Source organism: Phyllostomus hastatus, unplaced genomic scaffold (genome assembly GCF_019186645.2).
Source record: "Phyllostomus hastatus isolate PE091 unplaced genomic scaffold, TTU_PhHast_1.1 phas_scaffold_21, whole genome shotgun sequence".
Taxonomy (NCBI): domain Eukaryota; kingdom Metazoa; phylum Chordata; class Mammalia; order Chiroptera; family Phyllostomidae; genus Phyllostomus; species Phyllostomus hastatus.
The window spans coordinates 29,108,995-29,124,403 of NW_025334017.1; the positions used below are offsets into that span (position 1 = coordinate 29,108,995).

Below are 15,409 nucleotides of genomic sequence, written 5' to 3' on the forward strand. Positions count from 1 at the left end.
CTACCCTTCTCCTCACTCATACTTCTCCAGCCTTACTTGTTAATTCTTGAATTCATAAACATGCTCCCATCACAGGGCCTTGGAACACCCTGTTTCCTCTACCTAAAAGACACTGGCCATAGGTATTCTCATAGTTTACTCCTTAAAAGCTTCCTTGACCATTCATGTTGCATGTTTCCTGTATCCCAGGAACAGGATTGGAAGATCACAAACAAGATATTCTTGGAAAGAGGTGCGTGAACGGGCTCATGGTAGTGAGCACAGAGCATGGTGATCTGTAGATCTCAAGTTAATTCCCACAAGGACACACTCCCACAAAGGGAAACAGAACAACCAGGTTGACTGGATGACTCATGCAGGGTCTTCTGTCCTTAGCCGCTTCAGTGCTTATGGAATGGGCCCATGAATACGGGGTCACGGGGTGTTGGCTGTGCATGTGCCAACGCCATGGAATCCCTTTCACTGAGGCTAAGCTACCTATTGCTGGTGCTGAATACCTGACTTGCCTGTAGCAGAGACCAACACGGAGCTCTCAAGAGAGACCATCCTTCATGAAGTTCACTGGCCACTTAGTGACAAGTTGTCTGCACCACTCTCTTTCCCTCATGGGAAGAGTAGAGATTCATTATTGCTGGAACTGGCTGCTACTCCATACATGGGTTTTGTCTTCTCTTTCCTCAGTGCCTGTGCCAGCTCCATCTTCTGAGAGCCTAGAGGGCCTGATCTACTGCCACGAGATTCCACCAGTAGTGCCCCAGAACAAGGAACACATTTTAAAAATTTTTTTCTTATTGTTGTTCAAGTACAGTTGTCTCCATTTTCACCCCAGCATGTCCCCCGCCCCACCCATCACGGCCTCCCACCCTCAAACCTACCCCCTTTGGCTTTGTCCATGTGTCCTTTGTACATATTTGCAAGGAATATATTTTATAGTGAAAAAGTTATCATAACAGGCGTCTGTCCCTGAAGCCCATGCGACCCTGAAATATATGGCTCAGTGGAATAATGAAATGGCCTGTGAAAGGGATGGCTAAGCTCCCATTCTGGAGCAACATCCTGTAGGAAGGGAGGTTGTTCTCCGTCACTGGCCACAGGCAGTGAGCCAATGGCTGATGCATGCTGTTGTTTCCCAGTAGATGGAACACAGGGAGCTGGAGGTGAAGGGTTACTCCCAACATTATCACACCCAGTGATCCAGGAAATGAGTCTGTGCTTTCTGTCCTTGCAGTTTTAGGTTCTTCTGGATTTGGGGTCTGAGTTTCCAGTTAGATAATGCGTCAGCTAAGGGCTCCAATATAGGTTCCACTGAACTAAGACTACCACTACTACCTGATCATTCTGAATTCACCAAACATAATTAGTAGACAACTAGAGATAATCAGTCCTGATGGTCATGAAGAGGTAGAGTTGCTTTAGCTACTGCAGGTAAGGGAGGAGTTTGTCTGGAGCTCATGATATTCAGAAAGGCAACTTTTGACTTCCGTGTCCAGTGATAAGTGTGGATAGGCAATTATGGCAGCTACAACCTAACAAGGGCAAGGCATCTAAGGGCTTAGGCCTTTAGGATGAAGGTCAGTGTCACTCCATTAGCTGAAGTGCTAGCTAAGGGCAAGGGAAATCTATAATGGCTGCTAGAGCAGGGACATGTGAATGCTCATTATAGCCTCAGGACCAGTTGTAATAGTGTGGCCTATAGCCTGTCCCACTAATCTTGTTGTATTAAATTGTTAGCAGAGCTCTCAGCTGGCCACCACCTTAGAGGTTTGATAATGGATCGTACTTAAAGGACAGAGCATGAGAATTTCTGTACAGTGCAGGGAGGGGACCGTACCCAGGTGCCTTTTGTGCTCAGCCTCACATCCTCTTGTTCTCACTGCTAATTCCAGCCACGGCTCTGGCAGATAGTTCCCCTGAACTCTGACTCAGTCCATGCTTTCAGATTCTTGCCTCACATTCTCACAGCATGGTTTTGTCTACTGTCCCAGGGCTGCTGTAATAGGGGGACTTGGGACTGGATCCCATATGGTATACATGCTGCTTGAAGGGGCAGGCAAAGTTATTTCCCCCAGTGGGAACCCTCAACCCATGGGGACAGGTCTGATGAATAAATGCTTCTTGCTATCAGTTCTTTGATCATGAGAGGCAATCTCTCTTTCCTTAGAAGTTTCAGGCAAGGTGAAGCCCCAGTTGTCAGTGGTGCCCAGCTTTTCTTTCTTCAGGTTTTATTCCCCTTTGTCCCTAAGTGATCATCACCTATATACACTGCTTGCAAGTTCTCACATTGACTTTGCTTAATAGGAACTCAGGATTGCCCTGCGTGGTGTGGCTCAATGGACTGAGACCTTTCTGAGAACTGGAAGGTTGCTGGTTCCATTCCCACTCAGGGCACATGCCTGGGTTGCAGGCGAGGTCCCTGCTTGGGGGCATGCAAGAGGCAACCAGTCAATGTTTCTCTTGTACTCCAATGTCTTCCTCCATCCCTTCCCCTCTATCATAAATAAATTTTAAAAAATAATACATATATACATACATACATACATATAATCTTTCATAAAATAGGAACTCATGGTAAAACAGCATTATGGTGTTCCCCTCATGTAATTTTTCTATCCCCTTTACCATGCTTTTTTCATAGTAGTTAATATCACCAGATATAGCATATTGCATCTGGTGGTGTGTATATGTACATATGTAGTATATGTATTTGTATATTTGTAGGTAAAATATTTATCTATTTGCTCTACTGCTTTTTAACCTACCACTAAAATATAAGCTGTTTGATTACACTGCATTTCACAACACCTGACAAACAATTGGTTCTCAAGAATTATTTCTATGAATTAAATTAATTAAAGTTTAATTCCTCTGCTTCCAAAGAGGATTAAAATCACAGGGGAAGACATGGAATAAGCTAAATGCTTACTTCAGTTCTGTTCCTTATTATTTATTGAGTAAGTCAATACTGAATTTACAATCTCTAAAAACAGAATTCATTAATAATAATCCAGCATTTTTACTTTTCCAGGTTTTGCTCAAGCCAACCAGTTTAACTATGGAGTTGATGATGCCGAGCTGGGAAATAGTGTGCAATTAGTTTCTTCTTTTCGATCGATTTCTTGTGATGTAGAAAAAGATGCAAGTCACTCAACTCAAATAACATGCTATACTAGGTATGTTTCAAAGTATCTTTCAAAACATAATTTTTATCATATCAGAATTACAGTTATGCATATTAGTATTATAATAGTTTTATCATTCCAGCTGTTGTTATAATAATATTTTTCTGATTATCACTTATTTTTGATTTCATGATGTTTAGACTATTTTATACCTTCACTACATTCAATTATAATGCTCTTTCCACAAATTGGCATGATAAAGTATATCCTAAATTCTTTCCCAAGTTATTAGAGCTATTATCATTATTGATCTCTTTTAGAAGATAAATGACTACTATTAAATTGTAATGATGCTTCTCAAAATATCAAAATTATGCTTTCCTGTCAGGTTTGATTAATTTTGTTCAATATGTTGACATAGTCATTAAGATGAAAAATGATCATTTTGTATAGTGACATTTCAAGTTTTTTACTATTAGCTCAAATTAATGTTTGTTATTAGCAACTTAGGGGAAAGTTAATCTTTTTAAATTGTAACTTTCAATATTGAAACATGATTCAATATTGAAGCAAAAGCTTACTTATGGAGAAATTTGATTAAAACTTTTTAAAACTAGGTGATATATTGCTATTTTAAATGATTATCATCACATTTGTTGTTATTGCATTATTTTTTTTTCAGTAAGTGTCAATGCACTTAGAGTGAGCATTTGCCTGAGGTTTGTGATTTAGAATTTGCAGTACAGCATTCAGGACATAGATAACCTTTGCCTAATGGAAAGTAGAATTTCATTGCTGATCAATTAGAATTTTAGACACCGTTTTTCAAAAATGATATAGCCTGGACAAGTATATTTTTTAATTAATACTATATGTTCAATAAAAAAGTTACCATGTTTTTAGGACTATAAGATGCACCGAACCCTTAGATGCACCTAGGTTTTAAAGGAGGAAAATAGGAAAAAAAATTTTGAAGCAAAAAATCTGGTAAAATATTTAATAACCTGTGACCCTGCTGTACTGTTGCCCTCCATACAGCGAGCCAGGTAGGCTACATTGGGACTATAAGATGCACCCCCATTTTCCTCCCAAATTTGGGGGGAGTGCGTCTTATAGTCTGAAAAGTACAGCATGACATTCCTTGCTCCTTACGTGTTCCTCATTTGCCTTCCAGAGCAATGCCAGAAGATTCCTACACTGTAAGAGTCAGTGTGGACGGGGTTCCTGTCACAGAAAACAATACCTGCAAAGGCCACATCCACAGCCACGCGTGCAGCTTCTACGTATGTGGGAGTTCGTCTTTAACTTACGGATAATCAGCTTCATGCCGTCCTTCCTGCAGAACTGGGCTTTTATTTTTTAGTTTTGCAGATTGTTATCTGTGTCCACACTCAAATATATGTTAGCATGTGACTAAGGATAATTTCACCCAGTTTTACTTATCTCCCAGAGTAATAGAATCTCTTTTATGATGTCTGATTTGTTTCCCTCTTCTTTAAATTAATTTTATTAATGGATTCAAGTTTTATACTTCCAAATGAAATTCTTGTTCACAGCTTTTTTCTCTTTCTCCATTTCTGTTCTCAGTTAGATTCTTTTTTCTATTTTCAATGAAGTCACTTCCATTTTGAATAGAAACATAATGAATTTTTCTTTCTCCAACGAGTATTTCTCTCCTTTTACCACTTTAGTGCATAGGAGAATGAGTCTGAAGTCATTCTTAGCTTCACACTGAATATTTATCCCTCTTCTGGGTAGTCTAAAAATCTGTCCTTTCACTTTTAAGTACAGATCTGGGCACTCCTTAGGTGGTCCCTGACTGACAGTGTGGGGGACTACTGACATTGATTGAGAACTGACTGTGCTGGCTCATTTTGTTTGTATTATTTTGTTTCTATGCATCCCTTTCTGCATTATCAAACCTCTGCCTCCAAAAAAGTTTATTTCTTAATAATGTTGCCGTTTCTTTTATTTGTTTGTTTGTTTTCTGTGGCATCCTTGTTTTTCTGCATATGGGGTCTTCCTGATCTATCTCTAGCCCCCTCATTATCCACAGGGGATAAGTTACAAGACCCCCAGTGGGTGCCTGAGACTGCAGATAGTACTGATCCCTGATCAACTTCAGCTCTGCTGGAAATTCGGCAGCAGCTTCTTCACTGCCAGATGTAGCAGTTTTTATATTTTTTAGTTCAAACCTGTTCCTGAGTCTTGTGACCATCACTTACTTGCAGTAAATGGCTTGACGTTACTAGATTCAGGGGATCCCTTGCTGAAGTTTTCCTATAATTTTTTATTAATTCCTACTACATCAAGAACTTTTTACCTTTTCACTAAAGGAATCACTTTACAGCTTCTGTTTGGCATACTCAGATTGCCAGCTTCACTACTCTTGTGCTTTGGGGGCATTTTTAAGTAAAATAAGTGTTATTTAGAAACAAGTACTGCCATACCGGGATAGTTGATCTCATAACCAAGATGGCTCCTAAGTGACTGATGGGCAGGGAGCATGGACAGTGTGGAGACACTGGACAAAGTGATGATTCATATCCCAGGCAGAACGTAGTGGGACTTGTGCAATTTCATCACAATACTCAGAAAGGCACGCAATTAAAAACTTATGAATTTTGTTGCTTCCAGAATTGTCCATGTAATATTTTTGGACCCTCGTTGACCCTTGGATAACTGAAACTGTATATAAGGGAAAGACCACTGTGCTTGTTTTTAAGTGTACAAATTGATTTGTATATACCTTAGTTATTGAGCATTCTTTATTTTGCCCATCAGGTCTGCTCTTTACTTATTTGGTGTTAATTTTGTTTTTTCACACTGTAGTTTATTTCCCTTTTGCAGTAGTTATTACTCATTTTGCCTTTGGAAAGGAAGTCAGCGCGTGTTTACTCAGATAATAATAGTGACAATTAATATGTAATTGACTGTGTGCCAGGAATAGCAGTCTAAGTATATTATAATTACTAGCTCTTGACTGTCACAACCATCCTATAACTGTACAATAATATTATTATCACTATTTTATGGATAACGGAACTGAGAAATTGCATTTACCTGAAGTCATCCATCTTGGAGTGGTAGAAATCAAATCTGATTTCAGATAGCCTGACTCTGAAACTGGACTCTTAATTACCATCCCCTCCTGCCTCATATATGTGCTTGAATATGAATAACAGGTATGAGTTAATTTACTGTTTGCTGTCATAAAAATTTACCCAGACTTAGTGACTTACAACAGCACAGTCTCATTACCTTTCTGCTTTGTAGGCTAGAACTCTACAGGTCTCACTGGGCTGACGTCAGGGTGTCAGGAGGTCTCATTCTTTGGGAGGCTCCAGGGGAGAATCTGTGTCCCTGCTGTCCTGTCTTCTAGACTGAGGTTGCCCACATTTCTTGGCTCATGGTCCCTTCCACCACTTTCAAAGCCAGCACTGGTGCTTGAGTTCTTACCACATATATCACTCGCACCTTGCTTTTCCATTGTTATACCTCCTTCTTTGATTCTGGCGATTCTCTCCCCTCTTTCACTTATAAGGACTCTGGTGGTCACATTGAGCCCAGCTAAATAATCTAAAGTAACCTCCCTATTCTAAGATCAACACATTAGCAACCTTAATTCCATCCATAACCATCGGCCATGCGACTTAATACAGTCACAGTTTCCAGATATTAGGAGCAGAGACAGCTTTAGGAGCCTCTACTCTGTCTATCACAATGTATTTGTTTCCATCACACTAGTGGCCTCCCTGGAGTCCTGTTCCCTCCCAGTCCTTATCTGCTGTCACAGCTCTTAAGAATTATAACTGCACTGTTCTAAAAAATGTATCTAAAGTTTACTTTGATGGACTTTTCCCAATTTTTGCTTCTATGTTTTTTGAAATATGCATTGTTATATTTCTTCCTGGGCTTATAGTTCAAAGAAGACTTTCTTTAATTTTATTCTACCAGATCCCTAAAAGTCTTTGCCAGACAGCCTTCTGACTGTGGTTTGACTTACACTGATAACAAAATGATGTTTGAATTTGAAAATTCCAAGCTGGAAACATTTTGAAATGAGAGAGGGTTTTTAGGGGATAAGAAAAAGATCTTGAATAATCAGAATAATATTCTAAACCTTTTTTCTTCGATGTAAAAAGGAATATTTGCACGGTTATTTCATGGATACAGTTTAAATATATGTAATGTAAGAAGCAGGGATATTCCTTAAAAGTAGGAATAAAATAGAGATAAGTCTGCTTATCAAAAGTATTATTTTACAGGCAAAAAGTTTCAGAACCCCAACAATACGGAGCATCACACCTTTATCTGGGACTCCAGGTCTGTTACATGACAGCTGAACTATCTCTTTGGTTTGTGGTAATTAATTAATTTACTTTTTAGTGTATAAAATTATTATAATATCTGAAAATTTATAAATAGTAGTTTCCTGAATGTATGATAACTTCCAATATATATTATAAAATGATTTTCAATGGCTGCATCTGAATCTACTTTAGTGTATTTAACTTTTTTCCTATGGGACATTTAGTTGGTTTCCAGTGTTCATTATAATAACTATAATTATACCGGTTTATAATTCCAATAGGAATATGTTAGAATGCCAAGTTCTGTAACCTTGACAATTCTATGTACAATTTTTCCAAGTACTTACATGAAAAATGTAAGTTTTAAAAACAATTTCCAATTCTTTGATTTATTTAATTAAATTTATTTTACATTTACTGACCATTTGTATTTTTTCTTTTATAAATTACTTGTTTTTCTTCTTGGTTTAAATTAAGGCTAGTCACCATTTTTAATGTTAGATTGTGAGAAATCTTTACATTTTAAGGATATTAACCATTTATGTATAACACATGTGAGAAATACTTTGGAATTTATCATTTGCTTTGAAATCGATTAGTGATTTTTCTGTCATTCAAACACTTTTAATTTTTATTATCAAATCTGTAAATCAGCCCTGGCTAATGTGGCTTAGTGGATTGAGTTCCAGCCTGAAAACCAAAGGGTTGCCAGTTCGATTCCCAGTCAGGGCACGTGCCTGGGTTGTGGGCCAGGTTCCCAAATGGGGACACACAAGAGGCGACCGCACGTAATGTTTCTCTCTCTTTCTTTCTCCCTCCCTTCCTCTCTCTCTAAAGATAAATAAACCCTTTTTAAAAAGGTTTCCTTTTTAAAAAATCTATAAATCATAACCTCTTATTTCTTTTGTTTTTATGCTATAGAAGACCCCCAACTCCCAATTATTTAAGCGTTACATAAATTTTCACTTATTTTTAGAGTTTTTATGTTTTTTTATTTTTTAAAGATTTTATTTATTTATTTTTAGAGAGTGGGGAAGGGAGAGAGAAAGAGAGGGAGAGAAACATCGATGTGTGGTTGCCTCTTATACACCCCCTACTGGGAACCTGACTTGCAGCCCAGGCATATGCCCTGACTGGGTGTTGAACTGGAGACCCTTTGGTTCATAGGCTGGCACTCAATCCACTGAGCTACATCAGCTGGGGTGGTTTTATTTTTATATTTAATTTTTATTTCACCTAGGATTGATATTGTTTTTCTAGTGTAGAGACTCTTATTTATTTTTTCCAACTAAATCACCTATGACCTCAGTGATATGTATTGAATAATTCATCCTGTCAGAAAATACCTCTTTAATCTATAAGTATTTACATATACTTTCTTAATACTAAATACTCATTTATGTTTTAGTGTGTTTGCTAGAACTTTCAGAAGAATGCTAAGCAGTAGTGTTGAACATGGGATATAAGTACTTGGCCGCTCCTTCCATTGGAAGACCCTCTCATGTTCGAGTAGTAAGTGTGTGGGCATGTGGGTACCCATCTTACACAGAACTTTGTGTTTGTTTTTAGGCACATTAATAACAATCCAAGGGAGAACCTTCACTGATGTCTATGGAAGTAATACTGCACTAAGCTCAAACGGGAGAAATGTTAGGATTTTGAGGTAAATTATTGGTGTGGAAACATATTCTTATAACTTATAGACTGGATATTCCAAAAATAATGGGTCAAATTATATTGAAAACCACTACAATGGGATTAACCAGTGTTCTTTCAGCCAGACCATGGAAGAAAACTAGCCTGTTGGACGGTGCACTGACGTGGAAGCATCATTCTTTCTCTCTGATAGATTGATTAGAAGGCACATGGAAGCAAGTGCCAGAGCAATCAACTTAAAGTCACAGAACTTTATTATGGGGGAATGTTGTTACTTAATCTAACTACCTCATATTGCACACATGAAAAAAAAAACAACACTCTGAATTCTAGACATTCAAGGCTTGGTCAGGGTCAAGAGGAGAACCCAAGTCAGCTAACATGTCACTTGGCACTTTTTCTACTGTACCATGGTATACAGGAGAGCGCTAAAACAAATGAAGAAACAACAACAAAACATCAATAACTTATTACCAGCCTTGAGTTTGAATTCTGTTTCCTTCATTTACCAGCTGTGGACAAAATGATAATTATTGGCTAGTTACTTAACACCCAAAACAATGGTCCACATTCTAGACTGGAAACAAGAACTTGGACAGGAGTTCTCACCCTGCAGCATAGGCGGGGCTGTCTCAGTATTGCCTTACAGATGTAAAGTCTGTTCGTTTCCTACAGCAGGAAGTAGAGAATCAGTCTCATAGCTTTCGAGGTATTTCATTCTTATTGAATACCTACATTAAATGGGTAAGTCAAACAACAATTCAGACAGCACGCATACATGTACATTTGCATATGTAACTTTGTAAAACATACAATTTGAAAGGTTTTACTAAATGAAATAAAGTTGATTTATTTGGCATTATGCGAGGTATAACTCAAATAAATAACATCTGCCTCATTCTATAATCTGGAAGTTTTCATACTGATTTCTTACATATAAGAAAAGAACTACTAAATAGAAAATAAATATTTAACATTTTATATAAATAGTTTAGCATAAATAAAGATTTTTTTATTACCATATGACTGTTATGAATGGTTTATATTCTAATCCTTAGATGGAGTTTTCTAAGTCATCCTTTTCCATAAAACTGCCAAGAAATAGAAGGCTTACCTTTAAAAAAGAGATTCCTTTTCCCCTCACTGTAGCTAAAATTAATCCTGTTTAATATAAATGAATGGATGAAATTATGTCATAAAGTCAGAGAGTTAAGGTCAGCAGGGACCACAGAGGTCGGGCTACCCAGCCCTTACACTCCGAAAATTCTGATACACTATGTATACATAGACAAAGAATTTCACACACTTACTAATGGGAGGCGAGGAGATCTTCGACCCACATTTATCTCATTTCTACCACATTAATCGTGACAGTAGGGGCCCCCGAGGCATTACATTGTGCCCAAATGCCCTTAGCAGGAGCAGTGGGGCAAGCGCTGAGCACCAAGTCAAGACACCCTGGTCCTCAGGTTGCTTCCGCTACTCACAAGTCTGGTCAATTCCACCAAATCTCTGAACTCAGACCAGGGACAAATTATAGAGGACATGCAAATGACTAAAATGATCTAGTGCCTACCAAGGAGTCTTAAGATGAGAAAAATTAAAATATGTGTATGTACTTAAGGCCAAATAGTATAGTATTACCATAGACAGGCAAACCCAGACCTCTGTGGGAACTCCTGGGTGTGCTGAAGAGTGAACAGGGATCTGACTGTGTGGGTTTGAATTCTTGCTCTACCCCTTACTGGTGCTACTTACCTTCCCTGTCTTAGTCTCTTCCTCTGTGTAGTGGATTGATAACAGTTGCTACTTGTAAAAGATTGCATGGATTGAATGTAGTAATTGCTTGTAAGTGTTAGCTGCTAAAATTATTAAGTGCAATGAGGCAGGAGATTACAAGGAGAATATGAATCCATCCATCTTTAATGGGTACAATAACTCAAGTTACCTTCTTTGTAGACCTAATGCAATGACCAAGTGAAAGGATTTATATGTGAAAGTATAATAAAAAGTTCAAAATTCTCTGCAAACAGAAGTCCTTATATTTCAAGTTCAGGTTTGTGCCTGGCCTTGTCTTGAGTCTATAATTTGCTGTCACAGACACTGGGTGGTTTATTATACTGATGCAAAAAAATACAATACTCGTCAGTAACCTGCAGGCCTCCAATGCCATCAGGTTCTATCGGCCTTGAAGCAACATGTTGACCTAATCAGCTGCAGAAAGGCAAAGACAGAAGTCCTCTCTCCAGCCTTACCCTGTCCCTCCTCAGCTTCTTGTTTTCATTTCAACCTACTGATGCCGTTAGACATTCTTTTCATCCTGATTACTCTGTGGGGACTCTTATGGACTTTGTTGAATTCCTATCGTGTGAAACCTACTACAAAATTATGTTTTGAATTTGAACTAATGGAATTTCAGATGGACGAGTCCCCATTATCTGTTTCAATGTTTTGTCTTTCCATAGTACTTCTCACTTGCTAACACACCAAATATGTTCTGATGATCATCTTTATGATCTGCCTCCCCAAGTCAGAATGTCAGTCCCACAAGGGCAGGGATCCTTGTTTTTTTACTGATGTGTTACAATACCTAGAGCAGACTGTGATATAACAGGTGTTCAGTGGATGTTTGTCAAATGAATAAGTGATGGATAATAAGTGATTGAGAGATAAAAACATAGGGTGACATTAAGTTGGTGGGAGGAAAACATTTTGAAAATTTATTAAACATAACTTGTTCTTTTCTAATAAAATATTTATGCAGAGTGTATATTGGAGGGATGCCCTGTGAGCTTCTTATACCACAATCTGATAATTTGTAAGTAATCCAAATACCTTAATTTTCTTTAGAAAAATAAATAGTAGCTATAAACATCCTAAGTTCAAATAGTAATTTCTAGCAGGATGAAAGAGCTGAATGCTTTATAAAACAACATAGATTATAATAATTTATAGTAAATTAGCAAGAGTTTATATATTTAGATATTACCTGATATCCTTTGTTATCTCCAGTATAGTTTGATAGGAACTATTATTTAGATTATTATGAGAAACATGTTTTGAGAAGTATTTTTATCAAAATAATTGTTTCTGGTAGTATTCTAAAGTTTAAGAGGAATATCAATAGGGATGGTCAAATTAATTATAAAATATTTAATTGTTCAATGAAGTTTTATTCAACTATCTTCAACCAAAGCTGGGAAATATTTTAATTTCACAGAAATTATTTTTGTAGCAGTTTCTGTCTGGATACCTATTCTGAAACTCATGTTTTTAAGGGAAACATAACATTTTAAAATTTTTGTGTCAATGTAAGCTTTGAAATTAACATATGTGTTTTATTAGGTATGGTCTAAAACTAGACCATCCAGGTGGAGACATGGGTTCTATGGTCTGTAAGACAACTGGAACTTACATCGGTAAATATTGACCTTCACTCTTCATATGTCCGAAAGGCCTGACTCTGTTTCCTTGTTTTTTATTCTTCTGCAATGTCCACCATTTATTAAATACTAGCATTTCCTCTTTTCCTTGGCTTCTTTTCAGTTTCATGTAAAGATGTATGAATTGCCTTTTTCCTAAGGTTTACATTTAAGGTAAGCTTCTTCAAATTTCTTTTTTCTTCTTCATTTGTCATCCAGAAGATTCCTTGACAAATTTGGCTATTTCATTCTATTTTTCCCCTTGCTCTATCTACTCCATACACATAAACCTCTCAGTCCCTGAATGAGCTTTGGTCCCTTCTGACTCAGGGCCTTTATGAGTTTCTCATCCTGAGAATTTCATATAAAATGTCTTGTCTTTAAAACAAAAAAAAACTTTCCCTGATCTCTGCCTTACATTCTCAAAGCTCTTTCTCCTTTTCCTTGATAGCTTTATCACAACTTGTAGTGGTCTGATTGTGTCATTGCTCTTGGCTGGCTGTGTCCTCCCCCAGACAAGATGCTCTGTTAGGAGAAGAGCAAACTGTGTCCTCACTCTGCATCTCAACCCACGGCAGAGTGTCTGGCCCAACTAGATAGCTGTTGAATGGATGAAAGAATTCTGGAGTTAATATGGTGACACACATATATGTTTTTTGATTGTTCTTCATTTACTACTATATTTTGTCAGGTTTTTCTAGTTTTAACCTTGAAACACCTCATTATGTATATATTAAAGTAATAGTTCAGTTGTCATTTCTTTGTGGATTAATAGATGGTTGTATAATTACAGTTTTCATTTGCAGTTTTTTTGCTTTTCAAATCAGCTTTATAATATATAGTTATTGTTCTCCCATGATTGAGAATCTAATTGATTGTGTATTTTAATTAATTCCAGGTCATCACAATGTCAGCTTCATCTTGGATAGTGATTATGGAAGGTAGGTCATTTTGTAAGCAATAATTTTCATAATTGATTTAACTGGGTAAATAAAATAAAAGGGTATATTTACTTTGTGCCCTAGATCCAGAGATTAAAAAATTAATTACTCTCGTCCCACAAATTAATGTCTAAGGGGTCTGCAACTCCCTTTCACTCACAGTTCTCTACTGTGGCAGGGCCACCCACTCCCGGGTGCATCTGCACGTGTGTGGAGACATTTATTGATTGTCATAGTGACTGGGGCATGTTAATGGCCTTTCATGGGCAGGACCAGGATGTGCCAAACCTAAATAAATTGTTCTGATGCTATGACAAAATGTCATAGCGTCTTCCATTGAGAAAATGAACCAGTTAGCAGAAATCCAGATAAATCGTATTATTTACCCAAGGAATACTAATATAGCTATAGCAGATCAACAACAGGATGGGTCTGTTGATTTCTTTGTTGTCTGTGAGGAGAGACTCAACTATTAGAAGTTTGAAAAGAATGGCAATATTACAACCAAAGTAGATGTTATACCTTGTTAATGCTCACAGACTGCAGGAGAAGGCTGATTTTTGTTCCTTGCCTGTGTGGAACTGCAGTTGAGTTGATGGGACCAAATCCATTGTTGTAGTGTTCAGATCTTCTAGTTCTAGACATCTAGAGGCATTAGGTTTGCAGCAGAGTGATAACTGGGCTGGATGCTCTATTATAGATCCGACCAAAACCATTGAGCATGTTATAGTTCAAGGACAAACCAGAGTGGATGATATGTAACTAGTAATAAGATTTACCTTTGTGATTTACAGGGGACAAATGACTTAGAGTTCCATGAGTTAACTGTCATTTTCTACAATGTCATGATGTACATATAACTTGAGAAGACAGGGCAATAGGATTTTATTGAAAATATTAGAAAACCACATTAGAAGCATTCTTAAGTTAGAAATGATTTCTTGAACTATATATGGGTCTCTTATGCTCTCAATATCATCATCTTCAGGCGAGAAAAATGAACTCTTCATTCTGAGTCCGTATAAAAGGTACTAATTGGCAAATCTATCATCTGTCTCTCAGAGAAATAATTATCCAGAAATAGAAGGTTTGAGTGACAGAGATTGAATGTGATTGATAAGTGTACATAAATCAATATACTGCATTAACATGTCCCAAAAATTTCAATTCTGAAAAGCCAGTAAATTTTCACATAATGTAGGGAATTGCTGCATAGAATTGTTGATTCTGTGATCTTGGCTTATAATTTTTTAAAGCAAATTGCTGTTCTTTTATATTGTATCAGAACTGATATTGTGTTTTGTGTGTTTTATTATAGGAATTTAAGATAACTTAAAAATAAGACATTTACTATGTAAAAGCCCATTTTTAAGATTTTAATTAGCAATAATCGCCCCTCAGATTAACCTCATTGGCTATGATAATGCCATTGCGCAAAGCTCCATTTTTAAGATTTTAAAAATGCCATATAATATTTTACAAATTTTCAGGGGCATTTCTGAGTATCAAATGAACCAATTAAAGACCACTGCGGCTCCCATTCTGTTTCTTTTAATAGCCAACCTTCCTTCCTCTATTACCCAAGTTCAAACAACAGCTGTTCCAAACTGATAAGGTTCAGATGAAGCTGCCTTAATTGAGAAATGCCTAGTCATTATCATTGAATTAGTGAAAATCATCTCAATGTCATGCCAGATAAATTACATTCCAACTTTATGTCTGGAGGCAGTTTTCCCGCCAACTTAAGAAGCAGAGAGAATTTTTTTGATGCAGGTTATGGCCACAGGCAATATTGTTGGAATTCGCATTATTTAAGATCTTTAGTAAGTTGACTAAAGGCTTATAACATAAAAATATAAAATCCAGTATGAACTTCTTAAATAACGAATTTAGCAAAAACTACTTCCAGGGACTCTAGCGTTTCTTCCCAATATTTCAAATAACATTTATTAACAGCA

The 15,409-nt window shown here is 37.1% G+C and overlaps 1 protein-coding gene and 1 pseudogene across 1 annotated transcript in view; one reads left to right on the top strand and one right to left on the bottom strand.

Annotated features, from left to right (window-relative positions):
- Positions 1–15,409, top strand: part of PKHD1L1 (PKHD1 like 1) — a 136,823-nt gene that overhangs the window by 7,605 nt on the left and 113,809 nt on the right. Inside the window, exons 3-9 of the mRNA XM_045861274.1 lie at positions 3,026–3,170; positions 4,294–4,402; positions 7,388–7,445; positions 9,002–9,095; positions 11,853–11,906; positions 12,434–12,507; positions 13,409–13,451. Coding sequence (XP_045717230.1) covers positions 3,026–3,170; positions 4,294–4,402; positions 7,388–7,445; positions 9,002–9,095; positions 11,853–11,906; positions 12,434–12,507; positions 13,409–13,451 — 577 coding nt within the window. The remainder of the gene's footprint in view (positions 1–3,025; positions 3,171–4,293; positions 4,403–7,387; positions 7,446–9,001; positions 9,096–11,852; positions 11,907–12,433; positions 12,508–13,408; positions 13,452–15,409) is intronic.
- LOC123833408 lies at positions 14,775–14,892 on the bottom strand (annotated as a pseudogene).